General features: G+C 41.2%; 1 protein-coding gene and 1 long non-coding RNA gene across 4 annotated transcripts in view; one reads left to right on the forward strand and one right to left on the reverse strand.

Moving 5' to 3' along the window:
* The window catches only part of SAMD12 (sterile alpha motif domain containing 12), a 380,122-nt gene that overhangs the window by 216,110 nt on the left and 139,788 nt on the right, over positions 1 to 24,224 (forward strand). For 2 of the 3 annotated variants that reach the window (XM_049632983.1, XM_049632981.1), the window contains exon 4: positions 4,009 to 8,303. In XM_049632983.1, the coding sequence (XP_049488940.1) occupies positions 4,009 to 4,181 (173 nt within the window). In that variant the 3' untranslated portion in view covers positions 4,182 to 8,303. Of the gene's footprint in view, positions 1 to 4,008; positions 8,304 to 24,224 lie in introns of those variants that run through there. The other variant, XM_049632982.1, reaches the window with a different exon arrangement.
* LOC125924458 (uncharacterized) lies at positions 18,460 to 22,094 on the reverse strand. The gene is made up of 2 exons (XR_007458430.1): positions 21,847 to 22,094; positions 18,460 to 19,029 (listed from the first exon to the last, which is right to left on the reverse strand). It is a non-coding gene; the product is annotated as an uncharacterized LOC125924458 (long non-coding RNA).

A 24,224-nucleotide genomic window follows, 5' to 3' on the forward strand; every position in this document is an offset into this window, starting at 1 on the left:
CCCAGTTCTGTGATCTCCTATTTGTTCTTTCTTAGGACTTCTCACATACGTGTAAACATTTATCATTTACTGCCTGCCTTGCTATTCTGAAGGCACCAAGATTGGCCCTGTCTGTCCTGTTCATTATACTCAAAGTGAATAACAAAGTGACAGGGACATAGTGGGTGCTCAGTAAGTGTTGAATTAACAATTGGATATTAATGCTAAGCAACAAAAAGTGACAATATACGTTGCAAAAATAAAATGTGGTTGTTGATTGACGACTTAACACTTTCCTGACACCAGCATCAGAAGCAGATCCACTTTTATTTGGATACTATTTTGTGGTCACTATTTTGTAGTCAGGTGGTGGGACAGGCAGTTAATGGGACTTTTCCTGCTGAAAATGATCTAATTATTGGGCAGATTTTTCAGAACCGTGGACCTTCCATCCAAGAAAGACAGTGAGTCAGATTTTGTTCATAACATCCTCAGCGTACAGATCATGATCTGTTTTTTTTTTTTTTAATTTTTTTTTTAACGTTTATTTATTTTTGAGACAGAGAGAGACAGAGCGTGAACAGGGGAGGGGCAGAGAGAGAGGGAGACACAGAATCCGAAACAGGCTCCAGGCTCTGAGCCGTCAGCACAGAGTCCGACGCGGGGCTCGAACTCACAGACCGTGAGATTCATGATCTGTTTTAAAAGTTGTTTTATCAGTAAATTCTTCTATACAATTTCCCCATAATCTCCCTTCTTGTGATCTAAGCCTTTTGGTTTCCTCCCAAAGAAGAGAAAGCACAACTGAAGGTATAGTAGGAGGAATTCGGAAAAGCTCTTGTGTTTTTTTTTTTTTTTTTTTATCAACTTCTCAATTTTCCTTCCTACAAGATGGAAATAATAACATCTATTTCCTCAGGATTTGGATAAAACCGTTTGAACAGCTGAGTATTTAACATGTGATGTGTTGATAGGCACTATTGTTTGTACCACAAAGTCTTCAATGCACAGATTTTTATAGCTATTGGAATTTTGTAACTTGGGTTTTCAGAGCTGAGGCTGTTAACCCACCCGAGTAGGAGATAACATTCTGATAGGGCTTTTAGCTACACTTTGACCAGTCAGGTACATTACTGGAAAGGCTGAGGCTACAGGTCCTCAGGGGGCCACCAAAGAGAGAAGCTGAGCTATGCACACTGGAACAAAATCCTCACTCTGACTTACTGCACTGTGCTCTAGTGACAGACCAGCCGACTTACCGTGACCGAACCCCCGTGTGTGTTACCATTGCCTCAGCGGAGCTGGCTCCTGAATGTCACAGCTTGTGAAGCCACAGCTCAGTTAATTGCTGAAAGGAACAGAAATAAGGATGGGTGATCTACGTGAGATGTTGAGAAGGATTTAGATCATCTGAACTTCAGGGATTTTTTTTCCTATACACTATTTGTAAGTTGAGAACATGTATAGAGAGTTGGAGGTCTTATTTGGAAGTGGGTTATCTACATAAAGGCTGCCAAATCCCATTCTGTAGTTTTCTAATGGAACTTCAGGACCAAGGTCTGACAGTGAGGAGAGCATTTGATGGCAGGGCTGTCCTGGAAGCCTGAGACTTGGGCTCACCACCCCCTTAGTTCTCTACCTTTTAGTATGTCACTGCCCAGAAATTAGGAAAGGGAATCTGAATCCATTGGTTGATTTCTTAAAAATATGTTAAATTTCAGTCAAAAGACCAGTTGTTGCTCTAACAAATGACCACGAACTTCGTGGTATAAAGCCACACAAGTTTACTGTGTTCCAGTTTTAGAGCTCAGAAGTCCAAAATGAGTCTTACGGAAAAATCACAGTTTTGGTAGAGATGCTTCCTCATGGTGAATATGAGAGAGAATCCATGTCCTTGTCTTTTACAGCTTCTAGAAGCATGAATTCCTTGACTTGCGGCTACCTCACTCTGACTTCTGCTTTCATTATCACAACTCTGTCTATGACGCTCCTGTCTCTTTCACTTATAAATACCTGTGTCATTAGATAGGACTCACCTACTAATGCCAGATAATCTCCCGTCTTGAGACCCTTACCATAATCACACCTACAAAGTCCCTTTTGTCACATAAGGTAACAAATTCACGGGTCCCAGAGGTGAAGACATGGACATCTTGGGAGGGGAGGGCGTTATTCTATCACAGGAGACTACCAGAACTACTTGAGTCTGTGTATGCTCTTCGTTTCCTTTCTCATGGCCACCACGAGCTGCCTGGTGTTACCAAGCCTCAGTGTAGCTACCTCGGATTCCTTTCCCCTTGCCTCTCCTTCCTCTTCCACACGTCGATTTTTTTTTTTTTAATTTTTTTTTTTCCAACGTTTTTTATTTATTTTTGGGACAGAGAGAAACAGAGCATGAACGGGGGAGGGGCAGAGAGAGAGGGAGACACAGAATCGGAAACAGGCTCCAGGCTCTGAGCCATCAGCCCAGAGCCTGACGCGGGGCTCGAACTCATGGACCGCGAGATCGTGACCTGGCTGAAGTCGGACGCTTAACCGATTGCGCCACCCAGGCGCCCCAACGTCGATTTTACTGAAGCTTCAGAACACCACAGCTCACTGCACTCACTTTCTTGCCAGGCACTGGTCCAAAGCCACGTCTGTCTTGGTGTAGTTCTTATCAGTGCCGCTCATCAAATATTTCTCTCCGTTTCCTGGCACATGCCAGAAGCCATGTGTGAACCTGTGTGGGTGGGAAAGTTCATGGGATTAGTTCCAGCCTATGATTTGTAAATGACCTCTAGGCTGAGCCTTTTGTTGATGCTATGAGACCTTTTAATATCTTCTCTTTTCCCTTTGCTACAATAATCAACGTTCAAGGTGGACGGACTTGCATTTGATGTGCACACTAAACAGGAAGTAAACCGTATTGCAGCCACTGATATTTGGGAATCATTTGTTACTGTAACATGTTACCTAACATCCCACCTGATGCATTTAGCAAGGGCTAAAGGGAGGTAAAAAGAGCAAACGAAATAGATTGTTCCTACCTGGTTCTTTCCATTTGCCTGTCTCTCTTGTCCCAGGCCACATACACTTCCCTATTTCTCTGATGAAAATGTCCGTGAACCCCACCTTGTGGCTGTGGGGTTTCTACTCTGAGGAGGTAGAGAACTTATTTTCTGAAGTGCATATGATAATACACCCAAAGATAGACCATTGATCACAAGTAGTTGACTCTCCCTCAGTTGAAATGAGAAAGGTGTGCAGGTACGACGAGGGAGTGCTTGGGAAGCAGAAGACCAGGCAGACCTCCTGGGGAAAGAGGGGTTGGAAGGAAACCAGGCCAGGCTGCCCAGGACCCCGGGTGTCTGCACACTGCAGGCTCTTCCACCCGGGGGCTCCTGGTTTTGCAATCTTTAGATGCCCTCACTCACCCTGCTTCCCTCACCCATCAGGCTGCTGCAGCCCTTGCCTTGGGCCAGAGATTGGGATTAAGCTTTAGCTCCCACCGGCTGGAGATGGATCTCTAGCCCAGCACGAAGGCTGCAATGCCTGCAGGTGACTGCCTGCAGATTAAAACTGGAACTTTAAATGCATGTTTCACAGAAACATTATTGTAACCCGGGTGAAACATTGGTGGAGTTTCTCTATAACCACACATACAGCATCCAGGTCTTCCGCTGGGCTCCTGTGGGCCAGCCTCAGGCAGGACCCATCACCCCACGAAGTGCGTTGTTTCTATGGAAACCTGCAATCTGTGTCCAAAATACCCAGGTTAAAATTTTGCGATTTTATTTAACTCAGTGTGTTTTCAGTTGAGGATTGCCAAAATTAGATGAAAATTGGGGTTCTTTTTTTTAAATTTGTGTGTTTTCTTTATCTGGATTATCAATTCTTCTTGTCAGTAAGAATAATCGAGGACCCTCTCTTCTAAATTATCTGTTTGGAAGGAAACTACTATTATGGCAGGGTTAGCCAAAACGAAGATGGAAATCCTTTCCAGCCATTGTTCATTTGCTTTTTCTTTTATTTCTTGAAACCCTGCAGGGCGAGCCCTGCTGAGACTCACTGACAAAAAGCTTGAGCGAATGGGGATTGCCCAGGAAAACCTCCGGCAGCACATCTTACAACAGGTGCTCCAGCTGAAGGTGCGAGAAGAAGTCAGAAACCTACAGTTACTCACACAAGGTACCCCGCTGCTGCCTCGTGGGTGGATATAAGGGGAAGATGGGAAGAAAGAAACCATTCCCATCATGACAAAGGGGAGCCAGAGAGAAACTATTGTTTTTTTGCAGAATTGCTTTTATTTAAAAAAAAAAAAAAAAAAAAAAGGATATAGATGTAAAGGCCACTTCCCTCCTTTTCATAGGGAAACTTCTCTTTTTCATAGGTCACTGGGGGAAGGATGCACAAACAAATAATGAGCAAATGGAAATATCTCGTGACCTAGTTTCAAGGACATCACATATAGCTGTATGGGATGTGCCCTGCACAACCTAGAGATACAGATACAGTTGCACCCCCTAGAGTTGTACAGTGCAGCCCAAGCTCTCTTAGTCTGACTACCAGTTCTGAGGGGGCCTTGGAATTTGCGTGATTCCATAGTTCATACGATCATGATACAAGTAGGATTTTTGTTATGTTTCATGTTACTTTGCTTTTCACTAACTAATGGGAGGAAAACATTTTAAAGGTATGTGTCTGTGTATATATACACGTATGAACACATACACTCTTTAGAGATTTTTGAGAATGCTATTTGGCATCCTGAAAATAGAATCACTTAAAAAATTTTTAATGTTTATTTATTTTTGAGAGACAGAGAGAGAGAGACAGAGCATGAGCAGGGGAGGGGCAGAGAGAGAGGGAGACACAGAATCCAAAGCAAGCTCCAGGCTCTAAGCTGTCAGCCCGGAGCCCAACGTGGGGCTCGAACTCACGAACTATAAGATCACGACGTGAGCCGAAGTCAGACACTTAACTGACTAAGCCACCCAGGCGCCCCGGTAGAATCGCTTTTTAAAAATAGACTGTAGAGAATTTAAGCCTGGGATATTATGACCATGTAATTCTAAATAAGGATCATTAATAAATTCAATATATTGGGAACACTGGAGAGGACTCAAGTGACAGAATAAAGCTAGAATTTGAAGAAAAGTTTTAAGTTAATGCTGTATGTAATTTGCGTGTCTACATAAGATTTGGTTGCTATCAATGTCCACTGGCTATAACCCTTTATTTATTTTAATGTCCATTATACATCGTTGTGAAAGGATGATAAAATATGTGTTTTTGAGAGCCTGGGGTATTTTTCAATCTGTAGAATATTGTAATTGCATGCATACTGATATTGGAGAAATCTGGGTCAGCCAACTTTCGTGTTATTGCATTTAGATTATAACCCAGTAATAGACCATTTGCCTAGAGAAAGCGATGTACTGCCTGAAGATGACCGCTCTTCAAGGATGAATACAGACTTTGAGTGATACGAAAACAGTGTGTTTATTTGATACGCATTATTCGCATTTGTCTCCAGAGGTATCCAGTGGTAAATTTATAGGTACAAGTACACTGAGTGATTTAAATCTGAATCTGACATCCTGATATACTTTTTGGTTTCTTTGAAGAAGTAAATAGAGATTCAGAGATTTATTACAAGAAAGTCCATCCCCAGTGCTATTTATAAAACTGAAAAATTATGAACAGCCTAGAGCTTCAGCAATATGGAAAGAAACAAGTCTGCTGAAACTCATGAGATAAAATACAATGCAGTCATTAGAATGAAATCTTCACAAAATATTTGACAACATGGGGAAGTGCTCAAGAAGTAGTAGGAAGTGGCGGGGGGGGGAAGACCATGTAAAAATTTCGTATTTACAATATGAACCAAATTTCTTAGAAAGAACATATTTTTATTGTACACAGAAAAAGGGATGCCAGTGAATGTGCCAGTATTTTGATAATGGTTCTCTGTAGGTGGTGGGATCGTGGGTGATTTTGTTTATTTTTTTTAATATATTTTCCAAGTTTTCTAGTTTGAATCTGTATTATGGTTATAATCAGAAAACACATGCACAATTTTAAACTTCAATCACGTGTATCGTTCTGCCAGGTTCTGTTCAGCGTCAGGCTTCCTCTTCTCTTTTGTTTTCCTCCTGTGATGATATGTAGAAAATGAGACCTAAACTCCTCCCATGTGCCTTGGACTCTTTTTTTTTTCCCTCTGCTACTGTCAGCCTGCAGTGTGTTTGCTTTGCAAAATCATTTTCTACAGCTTTCATTGCCCTAGATGCATAATATATAAGATTTTTCCTGAGATACTACTCAAGTCTATTAAGCTAAATATATGTTTGTGTTCTGGGAAGGTAATGCTAAGTTCAGCCTTTTCAATTCAGTTCTTGTCACTTTCTTTAGCTTTGAAAAGCTGTGCCTTTTGCATTCTCTCATTCCACTCCTTTTAGGAGAGATCACGTTCTCCAGCTCTTCGATATTTTGTCTGCACTCATATTACCTTTTTTATTGCTTGTCCTTTACATGTTAATGTTCAGACTCATTTCATGCCAGGCAGACTTTAGAAAATCTATAGCCTTAGTGAAATGATGGTTTCTTTTTGAAAAACACAAAACAAAAAAAATTGACAAGTTGTTTTTAATCACTGATAATAGAAGTTCTAAAGACAGCTGGGGTAGGCTTAAAATATTTGGGGTCTATGTTGGCTATAATAAAAATTGGAACACTATTCCACCCAAGTTATCTGACTGGCATAACATATATATTGTATGGAAATTCACCATAAGAATGATACGTGGTTCAGTATTGAATATTTGATTCTTTATCTCTGCAAATATTAATCAGTAAGAAATAATATGCTGGATAAGTACAAACAAAGATTATAGAATGCTACATAACTTTTAGAAATCCCTGAACATGTTTCTAAAGGAAACAGTGGATAATTAAGCCTACTTTTCCAACTTTTTGATGGCTGTTTTAAAACTGGCTTAAGCTATTGATTCTATACACACAGTTGGTCAGGAGCCATGTAACCGTTTTAGGACTAAGACGGTCTCAAAAGGACTATGAGGGCTCTAGCTGGTTACTGTGGGTCATCTGAACACAGGGAATATGAAGTTTCTACCCTCCTTCTTTCTTACTCTCCTCCTTCTGGATGCTGACCCAAAGACAAATACAAACAAACTCTAAGGTATTTTTTAAACGTGTGTGGGATTCATAGTAAATATATCAGTTAATAGACACCATCATTGAATCGTGACAAAAATTTTTAAAACCGCTTATCACCTAAAGCCAGAACTGTTCTTCAGCTGAAATACTGGCCTCTGATTTTCCTTCTTTTATCCACAGTGGCCCTATAACTACCTGACATTTGCAAGAAACATAATCAATGTTTGGCCCTGCTTTAAATGTTGTTCCCTTGGGTCCCATTTAGGCGGTTTCTTCCTCCATACAGCCTTTTAGTCTTCTGTGTCCTGTCCATGGAGTGGCCAGGATGTCAGTCTGGTGGGCTTATGACTTTGTTCATTCCTGCAGAAAACTCACTCATGTCAGGGCACCTCCAGTTATCTCTTGGGAAATGCAGTACTGGGCTGGAAACATCATTATTCTCTTCTTGATTCATGAGAGACAGGAGAAACGTTCCTTATGTAATAGCAACAGTTCATGGTATCAGATTAATTCATAACCAAGCATATGAGGGGCATCCTTAGCTTTTTAATAATGGACAGTGTTTGTGGGAAGAAAAACACCCCAGGGATACTGAAAGCTGACTTTCTCATATGGCTAATGAGTTTCAAATTTTACTGTATACAAATCACTGTGCTAATTGTCACGTCAACTCCTGACAGTACTGTTGTTAGCCCCGACTTACATATGGGGAAATGGAGGATGAAGAATTTACATGACAGACAAAGTCAGACAGCTAGTAAAAAAGCACTATACAGGTCTATCTGAGTCAACAGCAAACTTTTATGCATTACATTTCAGTACCTCTCATCTGTCAAATGGCGATAAGAACTCCTATTTCATGGTGGTGCTATGATGAGTCCTGAAATTTTATGTGGAAACCATATAGCGTAGTTCATGACATATTCTATGAAAATGGGTTGGCAGACATTGTTTTTTCTTCCTGAAAAGGGCCACCTGTAAACATTTTAGTCTTTAAGGGCTATACAGTATCGATTACAACTACTACATCATGTGAAAACAACCACAGATAATCTTAAATGAATTGAGCATAGCAGTATACCAATAAAACTTTATTATTACAGACATAGTTGGTGGGCCATAGATTGTGGGTTCCTGCTCTTCAGGGTTAAAAATGTAAACTTTTAACATCATTATCAAGATTATGATTTATTCTTAGTGTCTTCCCTTTTGAGTTGTAAATACTTCCCTCAATCTCAGGAACACTTTTCAATGTCTTCCTTGGCTACAAATACTTGGATAGTGTAAAAATGTAACCACAACGATGAGGGTTGAGTAACTTCGGGCAGTAGAAACCAGTATCCAGACTGGAGGATAAAGCAGATGAAGACAGTAAATGCCACCATCTTCAAATGCCTTTATAACTAGTGCCTACAAAGTGAAAAAAAGAAGACCATGATTGTTTACCAGGGCCACTTATAGCTCATTAAACATTAGCATTTCCCAAAGGACTTCTTCCACATTGTCCAAATATATGTGTTAAATTTTAGTTAAGAATTGCATGACCAGAGGACTTTCCTAGAGCTTCATCTTTTGGAACGACACAAATTAGAAACACTACTTTCTAATCCAAGAAGACTTTTCAGAACCATGTGTACAGATTGGGTATTTTAGTCCAGTCACCCCCGCAGTGATACTTCAACTGAAGTAGGCCATCTGATCTGAAATAGGCCATCTGGTCCACCACATTGCTTAAAGAAGGAAGTCTTTGTAGAACATAGCAATAGACTCTTTGAGAAAAATTTTTCAATCTCATTTTACAGTTTTGGGCTCCAAGACCCAAAGAGGATTAGAGCATAGTTCGTGGTTACACAGCTGGTTAGTGGCATAACTGAAACTAGATCCCTGTTCTAATTCCCAGACCAGTATTCTTTTTTTCTTACTGTTTTTAATTAAAGTATAATTTACATACAGTAAAATTCACCATTTTTAGTATATAGCTCTGCAGCTTTTGACAAATGCATATAGTTGTATAACCACCACCACAATCAAGATATAAAATAAAAGTTCTCATTACCCCCAGCCTCTGGCAACCAGTGCTTTGTTTTCTGTCTCTTTAGTTCTGCCTTTTCCAGAATGTCATAAATGGAATCATAGAGTCGGACTTCTTTCACATACTATAATTCACTGAGACTTATCAAAGCTATGGTGTGCTTCCATTCATTCATTTTAAGTGCCTAGTATTCCATTGGATGGATAGCCCACAGTTGTATATACCACATTCTCCAGGTGAGGGACATCTGGGCTTCCAGTTTTGTAAATACTCATAAAACTATTACAAGCATACATGTACAGGTTTTTGTATAAACATGAGTTTTCATTTCATTGAATAAGTATCTAGAAATGGCATTGCTGGGTCATATTGTAATTATATGACTAATTTCATAAGAAACTGCCAGGCCAGTATTCTTAAGGTAATAAAAGAAGAAAAATAGTCTTAGAGACTGGCTTTAATACATACAAAAATGTTACAAGCTTTCTGAAAATCATTCCATCTTTGTATAAGTCTTACCTAATGCCCTACCTTGAGTTACCACCATCGTAAGAGGCCTCTGTTTTCCTGAGAGTTTCTAGTAAATTGTCTCAAAGTAAGTCAAGGTCAAATATGTGTACAGTTCACTGCTTCATTTGACTAAATTTTTCTTAGCATCTCAATTGTCATTAAGAAATGCTTTCTTTGTCTTTGTTCTGAGGAACATAATTATAGCAATATTTCCAGCTTCTGGGAAAGAAAACTTGAGCCAATCAGATTTCCTTTTATGCATATGTAAGGTATGTCTGATGGCCTTTCCTAGGGTCTTCCAAATTACACTATTTGGGTTTCCAGTCTTCTCCATGTCTTTTATTTAGTTGTGCCACTGGTGTTACAAATCTGTGTTCACATTCCGTTGTCTTCATACTCAGCTTTTCTTCCTTATTATTGTACAACATTGAGCCTTGACTCCCTGGTGCTCATCTGTCTGCATGAGCGTGATAATGACTCCCTTGGTTCTCCTCTTTTTCTAATGGCTCCTTCTCTGGTTGATAGCAAGCCACCTTCCTGTATCACTCCAGAATGTTGATGCCGCCTGGAGAATAGACCCTCTTAGCTCTTCTCATCATTCATGCTGTCTGGAGAATGTTGTCCACTGCCATTGTTTTTAACCATCCCTTGCTCCATAGTGACTCTCAAATACATCTTAGACCTCTATGAAACTTCAGATCTTTAATCTCCCTAAAAGGTGAACTCTGAATATTCTACTGACATCTCAAATTTAAAATGTCCAAAATAGACTCCATTGTCTTTCTGACCATCTCCCCAGCCTATTTTAACCCTTGTGCTGCTTCTCAAGCTTAATAATGCCATTATTCATTCCATCACCTATCGTAGAAGGTTCAGAGTCACCTGACCTGTGATTACACCTTTTCCCTCACCATGCACGTATAATCAGTGACCAAACCTTCTGACTCCTGCCTGTTAAATGGGTTTCCAGTCATTCCATACCCCATGACCCTGCTGGCCACTGTGTTAAACCATTCCTCTTTAGCTCCTTCCCAGGCCGTAAGAATAACCTACTAGCTACTTGATCTTTAGTCTCTGCTCTGCCCCATTTGTTCTCCTTTAATTAACTTCCTGCTTCTATTGCCAGACTTAATTGTAATATATTTCTGATGACATTATATCCCTCCTTAAAACATTTGATGGCTCCCAAATGCCTATAGAATAAAATCTAAACTTTTTAGCGTTCCATAGAAAGCCATTCTGGGCATTTCATAGATGCATTAACTTTGGGCAAGTTACTTGTCAGAGATTAAGAATATTCAGTTATAAAAATGGGAATAGGACCTATTTCAGAGTTGTTATGAATATGGTATAATAAAACTCATGAAAGGACCTAGTCTTGACGAGATACAACCTCTTCTGAGAAGACTTACCTCATTTGTCAGGCAGAACCAATCATTCTCTCTTCTTCATTACTAAGCACTTTGTTCATACTAATAATGTCTTTATTGCATAGTATCCATTTAGTATCCATTTGTACTTCCATCCAGTGAGGACCAGGTTCTGTGGTACTGGGGTTAGAAAGGAACACTCAGTCTAGCAATGAGGATAGGATGTATATGCCCCTATAGAAATGCATAGATGTGTAGTAATGCCACGGAACTGGAACCTAGCCTCACCTGGGAATAGGTGGGGTAAAGGAAAACATGCCAAAGGTATAATACATGAACTAGATCTTGCAAGATACAAGTTTTGGTAGATGGCCAAGGGCTGGCATGAGGCAGAGGAGGAGCCTATACAAAGGCAAGGTAGCATGAGATCTCTCCATCTCCCCTATAGAACATGGACAACTTCATGGTCTTCTGATTTCCCTTTGCTCTCCTACCGCCTAGCATGGTACTTAGCAGAGAGTGGATCCTCTGCATATATTTACTCATTTAAAATTAATTGTTCTACTTTTCTCTTATTTACTATTCTCAACTTAATCTTCTCAAAGAAGTAAATACAATGTCAATTTTTTACAGATTCATAATAAAAAAAAATAGTAGCTACAAAGCTATTTTGAATCTTCCACGAGCAAAATTGCACAAAATCTCTTTTATTCCTTTGTGATCTTTTTGTATTATTTTGACTAGTAAACTTGATGGCAATGGCTCTTAAATATACCTTTTTCAAGGGGCTCTTAAATATATAAGCCACTCCTTCCTTGAGTCTTTTGGCCCACTATTTTCAATTTTAAATGTGAGAGATACTGTCAAGCAACTATAAGTTGAGCCTTTTCTCCTAAGACCCAGGAATTGCCCAGTGGCCCACGGTAGATGAGAATGTTGGATCAGGAATCTTCTAAGACTTCATGGAGATTATTCTTCTATAATTGGGGTCTTTCATTACCACTTGCTCGTCCAGTGTTATTTGATTAGGACCTGCCAACCACATGTCACTTCTAAGTTGCCTCCAAGATAGCATTTCCTCAATCTGCTACCTTCTTGAGCTTTTCCCCCAACACATTTCAGAATCCCCATACCCTGTTATACAAATTGTATGGCCAGGAATAGTTCTAATTTTATCAAGTATTTGAGCTTTCAGAGAAATTCTCTCTGTTACAGCTTTATATTTAAAGGCCTAAACATAGACTTCTTTGGGGGATTGTTGAGCTCACACATTAGTGTGTCAGTAGGGGTTAGCATTGTGATGTGTACACTCTAGTTAGCATCCACCCCTGTTTCATTTTCATCATGGGACTCCATTATGGCTGGTGTTTGAAGTGAGGCTTCAAATGGACCCTTCTTATCTGTTCCATTCTTCATGGTAGAAAAATATCTGGGGGCGCCTGGGTGGCTCAGTTGGTTAAGCATTCGACTTCAGCTCAGGTCATGATCTCACAGTTCATGAGTTTGAGTCCTGTGTCGGGCTCCATGCTGACAGCTCAGAGCCTGGAGGCTGCTTTGGATTCTGTGTCTTCCTCTCTCTCTGCCCTTCTCCCGCCCATGCTGTGTGTGTGTGTGTGTGTGTGTGTGTGTGTGTGTGTGTGAAAAACAAATAAACATTAAGAAAAATTTTTTTAAGAAAGAAAGAAAAATATCTGTTCTGACTGCATTGATGGTCCCTCTAACCAGTGTAATTATTTAATTTGGACATGTTCTATGAGGAATTATTTGTCACTACTTCTGCATGACTCCATTTTTTATGGCATTTTCGCATTCTGAAAAGTAACCATTAGGGAACCCCCAAAACTCCAAATATTTATGTCTGCCTCTGCAGAAATCACTAACTTAAAAATTCTTTGCTATTGACTTCTTTGCTATTGACATTTAAATGTCCTGGGTGAAGGGGCACCTGGGTGGCTCAGTCGGTTAAGCGGCCGACTTCGGCTCAGGTCATGATCTCGTGGTCAGTTAGTTCAAGCCCCGCGTCGAGCTCTGTGCTGACAGCTCAGAGCCTGGAGCCTGTTTCGGATTCTGTGTCTCCCTCTCTCTCTGACCCTCCCCCGTTCATGCTCTGTCTCTCTCTGTCTCAAAAATAAACGTTAAAAAAATTTTAAAAAATAAATAAATAAAAAATAAATGTCCTGGGTGAAGTTAAAGATACATTTGATGTTTTTTGTTTGAGCAATTCAAGATAGCCATGGGATTGCATTGTTATTTCACCTTGTGGTTTGACTGTGCATTTGAAGGATCTTGAACAACTGATACTGTATTGGCATTTGTTTTCCACAACTAACATTGGATTCCTTTCTTGAGGGGAAGGCTAAATCCTGAGATTTGGGTTCTGTGGTGTTCGAATCTCCTATGGGCTTCATTTAAAAGGCAGCTGTAGTAGGACAATGGCATGTGGACCTGAGGAGAGAAAATCAAAGCCAATTTCAGGGATGCCCTGAGCTGCCTTGGCTTCTCCAAGAGGAAACAGATAAATATACCATCTGCATGTTTTAGAATTTCTGTCCCTAATATTATATATTGCCTGCTTTCCTATGGCCTTTTCTTTGGGACCACCAATTCTCATTGCCTAGAGTAAAACTCTACAGAGCTTAGATATTCAAGATTCTCATTGCATCCATGTTTCTGCCTGCCATCTCCAGGAGTCATCACATGTAGGCTACACTGTGATTGCTCCAACCTTGTGCTCCAGCCACGTGTCAAAATCTTCTCTGCTTCTCTGAAATAACCCCTTCATTATTAGTATCCCTTTTTTCATCCCTTTATGTAGTAGCAATTACACAGCGATTCATTCAGTGTATACCATGAACCCAGCACTCCATGCTGTGTGTTAGGGATACAGGGATGGATACAATAATCCTTGATGTGGAAGTCAAGTGAAAGAGACACAACAGAGTTGTAAACATAGAATTCAAGGATCGTGTAGGAAGTGCATCCAAACCAGAAAGAATATGTTAGGAAAGATTACAAGAGGCGGTGACCTCTGAACTGAGTCAGCTATTTAGTTAGGGCGTGTTAATTTTCTATTTAGTCATCAAACAAATATATAAAATGGCCAAAATGAGTCTCAGAGAGACATACCATGGTGTAACACTTATATTTACTTAAAAAAAAAAAAATCTGTATTTACTGAGTGCCTGAACTTTACTGGGTGTTGGTGAAATTCAGTAAGCAAGAGAGACATAGTTCTCAGATGTACAGATTTTACATTTCAATGGAGAAGACACTTCCAAACAAATTATCTTTTGTAGCATGGTGAATGATCCAAAAGGGGATGTTATTTATGCTTTGGGAGCTGTAAGCAGCCGGGACCTCCCTGACTCTGAGTGGTCAGGAAAATCTCCCTCAGGAGATGTAGCAGGGGAGTAGGGCAGGTCGGCTTTGAGACTATGGAAAGAAAAAATGTCCCAGTTGGAGGCAACAGCCTGTTCTGTTGCCAACATTGAAGAGGAAGCTTGGTGCATCCCAGAAACACGTGGAAGGCTGGACAGAAGGCTCATTTGGTTAGAAGGTGGAGAGCATGAGAGGGAGGGGAGCTGGTGGTGAGAGGCAAGACTAAGAGGGGCCGGGGTGAAGTGAACACGCTCTGTATTTGCTCTCCTAAGTAATTTAGAGACAGTGGCGGGCCACTAAAAGGTTTGAACCAGAGACCATCCTGATGAGCTTTGTATAACAAAAGATGAGCACATGCCCTGAAGAGGGACAAGACTGGAGGCAGGACTCCTGTGAGGCAGCTCTTGCATTAATCTGTGCAGGAGATGATGGCAGCCTGAAGGAGGGTAGTGGCAAGAGAGAGTGGAGAGAAGTCAACTCAAGAGACCAGACAACCCGTGGTGATAGATCGAGGAACAGTAAAGAAGACGGTTGTAAAGGATCATCCCTCACTTCTCTGCACCACATTCTCCTCCCCCAAATCCATGTTCCCTGCGGCAGACTTTTCTTCATGCTTCTTCACAACTCTAGATTCTTGGACCTTCCTCCAGAGCTTGTGGAATTAGGCTCTCCAGTCCAGGCATCAGTATGGTTTTCCACAGCTTTACCCCCACATGATGTTTATGCAGATGAAAGCTTAAGGGCCATTACCCAACACATTGCAGATTCCACATGTGCAGTGTACCAGGCACAGCATGAGTAAAGCTCGTTTGGGCTTAATGACCAGGTAAACTCAGAGAAAGTCTTCAGCTCTTGGGGTAAATGAGAACATCTCATAGTAAAGCCCACAATGGAGTGGATCCCGTCCTACATAGCCACCTAACCTTGCAGGTGATGTCCTCAAGGTCTAAGAAACTGGCCCACCCTCCATCCTTCCCAAGAGACAGCGACTGAAATCCCATCTCTCCCATTTCCCTGCGGCAAAATGAGATGGGTTCTCTTGGGCAGTCCGACAGGGCAGTAAAGAAGGTACTTTACGCCAAGACTCCCACCATTTCCTGTGCAAGACAGGTTAAAGATGACGCTGTCAAAGCTGTTCTGGTAGGACCTCCTCTACAAATAGAAGGCGGGAGAAGAGAAAACAAAGTGGCTGCTTCAGCTCACAAGGAACAGTTCAGGGATCCATATTTGAAACCGTCGAGGTTTTATAAAGTTTGGCAACCGTTTCAAAATCATTACTATTTAACATCAGCATCAGATACTGTATTTCCATACAAGGGCACAAGTTACCAAATCTTCAATTTATCACAAAAGCGAAGCCTAGAGCTAATATTGATTGTGCACCTATTTGCACACTTGGCATTTTGAATTCTATATTTAGTCCCCACAATAATTTTGTAAGATGGATATCATGAACCCCATTCTATAGATAAAGAGACTTGGCCCAGAGAGCTGCAGTGCCTGTTCAAGGTCACAATTTAAAAGTGCACATATTAGTCAGGGTTCTCCAGAGAAACAGAGCCATTAGGAGATAGATGTTTAATATTTTAGTCATATATGAGGAGAGAGAGGCTTACTATAAGGAATTGGCTCTCATAGTTGTGGAGGCTGAGAAGTCCCAGGGTCTTGTTGTCATAGGAGAGCCAGTGGTATTCTAGTTTAAAAACCAGCAGTCTAAAAATCCAAGAAGAGCCAGTGTTTCAGTTAGAGCCCGAAGACAGGGAAAAACCCATGCCCTAACTCAAAATGGGCAGAAAGGATCCCCTTTAACTTGAGGGAGGATCAGCCTTGTTCTTTTCAGACATTCAACTGATTGGATGAGGCCCACCCACATTGGAGACAGCAAACTGCTTTACTTCTACCTATTCAAATGTTAATCTCATCCAAAGACACCATCCCAGACACACTCAGAATAATGTTTGACCAAATATATGGGTACCCCCTGGCCTGGTCAAGTTGACACATAAAATTAACCATCACAGGGGGAGAGATAACTAGTCATTTCCAAAACCAGTGCTCTTTCTTGCTGCCCTACCTGCCTGCTGTTAAGTCTCAGTTCTTCCAAAGATACATTTTTTCTTTTACAAAAAACCTCTTGACACCAGTGTACTTTTAAAAATTACTGCTTGAGACTATTCACATGAAAGGTTTCACTTAATGCCTTGCTTATCACACATAGTTTTCACTCTCCATCCTCCATTTCCCATTATTCTGGGCTGCTAGGAATGGTAGGTGTATGTTTTTGCTAAGCCCCTCCTGCATACCCAAGATATTGTGACAATAAGAAATTTGTCTCCCTATTTGATGACATAATGAAGCAGAGATGCCAGCCTAGCATTTCCTGATGCCCCCACATACCCCCAAGTAATCTGAACCTTGTTGGATCAATGACATGAAATTTTGCCAGCTGGCGTTTTAATTGATTTAATGGAAATTGATTCAAAATAAATGAATGCACAGAAAATTATTAACAGTGACCTCAAAGGTTTCAAGTGTCTGCTATGTAAGAGGTGGTGTGGCTTTGATATATCCATCTGAAGTCTCCCGCTTTCCATGTTATGTCGGAGAAACAGCACAGATGTTTAGCACTAAAAACTATTAAACACGAAGCATTGATGAAGGCAGTGTGGGGGGGTTCTGAAAATATGTGAGAAGCACTGTAGTATATGTTTTGGTTTGTCCCATTTCTATCCCATTGGTTGGTTGTCATGGTTCATGCTTACTGTAAACTACACATGTAGCTATTATCCTTCTAAGTATCATGAAACTTGGTTTTTCTTTTGTCATTTGATCATGCCATGGAAAGGAGGAAGAGATGACATAATAACAGAACAAATTTCATTGACCTGGATTTGTTTGTTGTTTTTTTTTAAATTGATCCTTTCCTGAGACTTGAATATTTGTTTTGTTACACAGAGAGTTTGACTGTAATACTTTTGGTCTAGCAGGATTTGGCATGTGTGAAAGCATAAATAAATGGTCTCTAATTTTCTATTTCTAAAAGTTTAAATATGCATTGTCTTCTGGCTTATCCCTCTCTAGTTCCCTCTTTTTTCTCCCCAGTGTACTTCTCCCCTAAAGACTACTCAGTCCACAGAAGAACTATTAGAAATTTATTAATTAAGGACCAGTTTCTGCTTCTTTGTCTGGGATAATCATTCGTTTTGGAACTGATTTTCTGCTTTAATTAAATGAAAATGTCACTCAGTCAAATGAATTTATTTATATTTATTTATCCAGTTCTCCAGGCTTGAATTTCTTAGTAGGGACTTGGACTCATCACATTTGTTCACGCAATGCACTGAAAAATGTCTCTTTCAGCAGTTTAAAAGGCTCACGAGTGTTTACTCCTTCCTCCCTGTAGAAGCACTGCGTAAACAAAGCCGTGACTAACAAATGTGTGAACGGTTGTTTTCCTGTGTAGACGTTATCTAGGTGCACATCGGGATATGTATTTGAGGGTGTCGGTTTAGACACGTGCACCTATGTATGCTAGAGCAGAGAAGTGAGGGATACCCACTACCACAATCCCTTCAGACTTTAAGAAAGTACCAGGGTCATATTTGAACCATTTGTGTGTCTTTATTTGCCTTTCCAAAATGCTAATTGGTGGGTGCAACATTTAAATGCTACCTAATCTTTCCCTTCATATTTTTTAAAGGATTTCTTACTGAGTATGGTCTATGTATCTAACACTGTAAAAGCACCCGTTGAAATGGAATAAACATACTTATTCACCCATTCATCAACTTTTGAGTATGTACTGCACATCAGGCTAGGTATTGGGACTCAGTGATAAGCAGTGTAATCCTTGACACAAATAGGCTAGCTGCCAAAGCCTCACCAAAATCTTTTTGGCATGAGCAAATTATGTTCCATTTCCAGAAGGCTGGCACACTGGTGCTAAGGCCTTCTACCCTCTTTTCCAGAACACAGACTGAGAGCTGTAAGTGTTATCTTGAATTCTCTTCAGGAAAAAAACAAGGGCAGTGGAAGCAATTCTCTGCTTTATTGAAAGGGTGGAAATGGGTGCCGATACGCACCTGACACGAGGAAACTTTGATTTAGACTTTCTGGTGGGCGCACAGCCACAGATGTGAAGTCCTTAATCACCCACGCTGCGGCAAAATCCCTGTGGGTGCGAAGAGTAGCTCAGGTCTTGTGCTACAACACTGGGTCCCTCACATGCACTGCCATTGTCCGTCCTGTGATTCAAGCAGACTTTTAACTCCTCTGTTTTGGTGGTAGTGGTGGTGGCTGTCTGGTTGCCTTAAATAATCTGGAGGCAACGCTGAGTTCAAAGGGCTCGAAAATTGAGTTTCCAACAGCTTACAGAGTCCATAAAATAGGCACAATTTTAATTTTCAAATAAATCATCCTTTTGTTTTCTTCTCTGCGTCATAATATGAGCTAAAATTATGATGGCTTGGCAGTTTCTGCAGTGAGAAACAGTTGTACTGGGAGTCAATTGGTCCCCTGGGTTAACCCGGCACTGGGGTTAGGAACTGCCAGTACTTGAGTTTCCTCATCCTTAAAATAGCTCCTGGTAGCTTCTAAGTGCTGTGACAGTAAAGATAATTGAAATAATTATTACTTAGACTCCAGGGAACCTATCCGATTCAAGCCCTGGGCTTAGAAAGAAAAGGTTGAAAAAGAATTGATATCCTGGTCCCTTGATATGGATGTTGAGCATGTTGACTCTGGCTGAAACAACCCCCCCTCCCAACACTGCCCCAGTGGAGAGGATAAGGTGATGGGCATCTCTAAAGGTAGGATTGGAGCCCCCCCCCCCCAGACCCTATCAGGGCAGTTTATGGAGTATTTGGATAAGCGTTTATTGAGCTTTTATTACATTATAGATACCTGCTAAGCCCCAGATAGCTCCTGCCTTCAAGGAGTCTTCAGTCCTGTGATTATTCCCAAAACTTAGACTTTTATCCAAGTCTTATCAGAATTGGTTCTGAAACCCAGGGTACTTAGTCCCATATGAGGCCAAGGTGAACAGCCACAACAGAGGTAATCGCTGTCATTTAGTGTGTGCTGTCTGCTCATCAACACTGTCCCAGGCACTCTGCATTGTCGTTTTGGGAGCTGTTGGGGTCCCTATTCAGCAGACCAAAAAAACTGATGCACAGAAGATCGAAGTGACTTTTGAACCAGGTCACCCAGTCTGAGAAGTGATGGAGTGAGGATTTGAGCCCCAGCTTTCTCCAAAGCCCATGGTCTGAGACACCAGCTGGGTTTGTTGCTGTAACTCTGTGTATGTATTGCATGAGACTGGGAAGAACAGTCACCATTATCTAATGTCAGGGAGCTAACTGGAGGGTCTGTACTGCACTGCCCCTACAGAATTGTTCAACTAGCATACCCTTTTCTAGAGTTCTAGCCACAGGAAAGGAGATATGTGCAAAATTGTGTTAAGGGCAGTGAAGGAAAAATATAAAATGCAAGGAGAGGCTCTAAGTTGGACCATGGGGTAACGGTGACATTTGAGTGGTAACAAGATGGAGAAGTGAGGGTGCCTAGGTGAAAGCAGAGGAAGAGCAAGCAGGCAGACGGAAAAGCATATGCTAAGCTCTGAGGCACAGAAGAGTTTAGCATTACCTAAGAACTGAACAAAGACCACAAGTAGGATCGCAGAGCTCTGAAGAGAGTTCTGTAGCCTGGACACAGCAAGGGACAGATCCATAGGGCCTTGGAGCCACCTTAAGGATTTGGAATTAGCATCTCAAGAAGTGCAGTGAGAGGCCATTAAAGGATTTTAAGCACAGAAGTGATGAGATCATAGTTACATTTAAAAAAAATGGCAGCTGACTAGAAGAATGGGTCGGATGACAGCAGAGCTGGAACCAGGGAGTCCCGCCAGGGACTCTTGCAGAAATCCAGGTGAGGACAGGTGATCACCAGAACTGGGTGGTGGCCCCTGAGCTGAAAGGGGACAGGTCTGTCTGCTGGTAGGATTCGCAGGGTGTGGGATGGGTTGGATGTGGCCAGGAGAGGGAGAACCGAGGGTGAGTCAGGATTCCTAGTCTGAGCTGCTACAGACTGGGCCAGCCTGTGCTCGGGAGGAACCTGGATGGGGGAGTGGGAGGCAGAGTCTTGATAGGAATGAAGAGGTCAGTGTGTAACACGTTGTATTTGAGGTCCTTTGAAACATTGAAGAAAGCAGTTAGATATCTGAGTATGAAGGTCTCATGTGGGATGTGCACCGAACAGTAAAATTGAGGAGTCGTCCAAATATGTGTCAAGGATGCCATGCGGGTGGTGCATTGGCTTGACCACCAAGAGTTCCTGCCTTTTACTCACAACAGGTTTTGTTGTACGTCAAATAAGAGAGCACGAGGGGCAAACTCCAAGTGCCCTGGGTGTGCTTCCTTCACTGAGCCGCCTGTCAGCTTTTGTGCATCTCCTGAGTGTCTTCAGGTGTTTTGTTCAAATGAACATCAGAAGAGACCTTGGGAGGGACAAGAAGCTGTGCTGAGGAGAGCGATCACAAAACGGTGCCACCCTGCCATGCCCTCCAACCACAGCATCACCTCTGTCGATGCCCTGGTGAACTGTCACAGAGTGACTCAAAGCACAACATTTATAGTCGAAAAATCTGAGTTGTTATCCCAGCTCTGTCCCTCGCTATCTATTTAACTTTAGGCAAATGACATATCCTTTCTGAAAGCAAGTTTTCTGTGCTGTAAAATCAGAACAAAGATACCTCGGTCACAGGGTTGCTATGCGGATTAGAAGAGATTTTTGCCAAGTGATTATTAGCACAGATCTGAATAAAAGATAAGAAGTGGATCCATATCTAAGAAGACATTCTTGCCAGAGATTAGCATAAGGCTGAAATATGTATTTCATAAGCCTATTCCATTAAGTCAAGCACTGAATTTTTGCTAAAATTCTGCAATCATCCCAAGGCAGAGAGATGAGAGAGGCCATTGTGTAGAATATATAGCTTTATCACTTCCATTAAATTGCTTTTGACAGAGGCCAGTTTGTCAACCAGAATCACACTCAAAAGTGTACCAGTATCTTAAGACAGTTTTTCATTGTCTGTGAACAAGTCTAGAGGATGGTATGGAAGCTTCTATATATAGCTATGCACTTGAGTTCTTTTGATGACTTCATTTAATCAGACTATTTATCTTATTGAAGACTCATTGCTAATATTATAGATGGGTTCTTTGTGAGTACATAAGGAGGACATTGTATAGGATGCCTCTGTTTTTGTGGGATTAGAAGAATCCCTACCTACCACTACCGGCAGGTTGTCCCATGATACCCTTGTTATACCATTGCTTCAATCATTAATAGTTCTTTGCGTTTTAGTGTTCTGAGAAAATCGTCATGGTCATTACCCAAGTCAGCAGCTGTACTTACTGTGCCAGCACTGCTAGGACTGAGAATGAAGAAGACAGGCTCTTCCTTGTTATTCCCTAGTATTCTTGACCCTACAACGAAAGAACAGTACAAGGGTATTTGTGATATAATGCTCTTTGGAATCCTACATAATTAAGTGCTCTAGAATAGCCCTATCCAATAGAACTTCCTGAAATGGAAATGCTCTAGACCTGTACTGTTGAGTACAATAGCCACCAGCCACATGTGGCTATTGAGTACTTGAAATGTGGCTAGTATGACTAAGAAACTGAATTTATAACTTAACTTTAATTGACCTAAATTGAAGTAGCCATATGTGGCTCCCAGCTACCATGTTGAGTACCACAGATCCAGCAATTGTGAGGAAGGGTGGGTGTGGGCTCCAAAAATTCAGGAAGGAAATAGGGCTTCAGGTGGAGCTTAGAATAAAGGGGAAAGTGAAGGATGCTCCATCTAGGGTAACAGTGTGAGCAAAGGCTGCAGGAAGGGGGAAAGCATGTGGTTTGCGAACATTACACAGAGAAGAGAATTGAAGGAAATTCACTGAGAGACTTTCTGAAAATCAAGGAAGAAGTTTCTAGAATCTAGACCATTCTTCTATTTTATTAAGTTTCGTGTAAGTATTTTACCTGTGGTAAGCCTCCCATTATTTGGAATGGGTTACATGATATTGACTTTGTTACACTTTTTATAAATAAGTGATCTCCACAGGGTTATACCATGTCATGTACAAGTTGTTCATTGAAGCTGTCCATACTGGTGAGATGGCAATCTAAAGGTAATTTAAGGAAGCACTGACATAGCAGAGGTTAAAGGAACCTACTGGGGTTGAGTCACCTAGCGACTAACAACAGCTTCTGCTGAAGGGTACAGAGAGCTGGAGCCATGGAAGAGGGGTCAGCTGACCAGAGAACCTTGTGAGAGGTGCAGCCATTACCACAAGCACCGGTTCCACACAGGGAGGGAAGGAGAGAACGGTCAAACCTCCTGTCTACTGCTTCCCACTGGTGCCTCTAGCTAAACACAACCAGAGATCAGAAGGCAGAGGTAATGCACTCCTCAGGGGGTCAGCCTCCCATGGCAGAGATGGACAGAAAAAGCAAGAATGGATTATGGGGAAGAAGCAGGGAAAGGAAGTGTGAATAAACAGCTCTTTTCTTGATATTGAAAGAATAATGTCTTAGTTTGAGTTGTTACAACAAAAATACCATAGACTGGGTAGCTTAAACAAAATAAATTTATTTCTCATAGTTCTGGGCTGGGAGGGCCAAGATCAAAGTGCCAGCTGATTTGGTTTCTGGTGGGGACTGTCTTCCTGCTTTATAGATGATTACCTCTTTGCTGTGTCCTCACATGGTAAAGAGAGAGAAACAAGATCTCTTGTGTCTCATCTCACAAGTGTGCTAATTTTTTTCCTGAGGGCTCCAGCCTTATAACCTAAATACCTCCCACAAGGTGCCCTCCCCCCAACATCATCGTATTGGAAATTAGGGCTTAGGCAGATGAGATTTGGGAAAACATAAACATTTGGTCAATAGCTAATAGTAAAATGGAAACCATATAAATAGCTAATATGGTGGTTAAATTATGACAAAATCATACGATTGAAAGTGGTGTGCAGCACTGAAATTCTATGCAATGGCAAGAAAAAATCTTCGTGTGATTATTTATTTTCTTTATTGAGAGAGAGCGTGTGTGAGCAGGGGAGGGGCAGAGAGAGAGGGAGAGAGAGAGTCTCAAGCGGGCTCTGTGTCAACACAGAGCCCGACATGGGGCTCAATGCCACAAACCATGAGATCATGACCTGAGCTGAAATCAACAGATGCTTAACCCACTGAGCCACTCAGGGGCCCCTTCACTAGCTATTCAGTGAAAAGAATATGAAAACAGTAGAAACAGGAAGATCCAAATGTTGTTTTTAAATAGTGTATATACAGTAAAATATTAGTGCATAGTATTCACACTCACAGGAAAAAAAAAAAGAATACTGGAAAGAAATGCACCAGAATTTTAACAGTGGTATCTCTGGATGGTGGTTTAAGGATGTTTTTTATTTTCTTCTTTGTACTCTCCTGGGCTTTCAAGATTTTCTAAAGCAACATAATTATGGTATATTTCTAGTCTGGAACAATGCTTCTGTTGTTCTTGATATATCTGCAGGGTAGATATGCAGGGCTATATACTCAGTAGAGAGAGGTATGTGACTAAGTTCCTTATTATTCAGTCAGCTTAAGTTTCATTGTATACCCATTTCTGCAGGATTGATGGGCACCTGCACATCTCCAAGTGCATTAAAAATGGGATGAACCAGTAAAATGCTCTTTTAAATATTCCACTAAGAAACTTTTAGGTCCTAGAGAATGGCCTGATTTCCTATT

Source organism: Panthera uncia, chromosome F2, assembly GCF_023721935.1.
Source record: "Panthera uncia isolate 11264 chromosome F2, Puncia_PCG_1.0, whole genome shotgun sequence".
Lineage (NCBI taxonomy): Eukaryota > Metazoa > Chordata > Mammalia > Carnivora > Felidae > Panthera > Panthera uncia.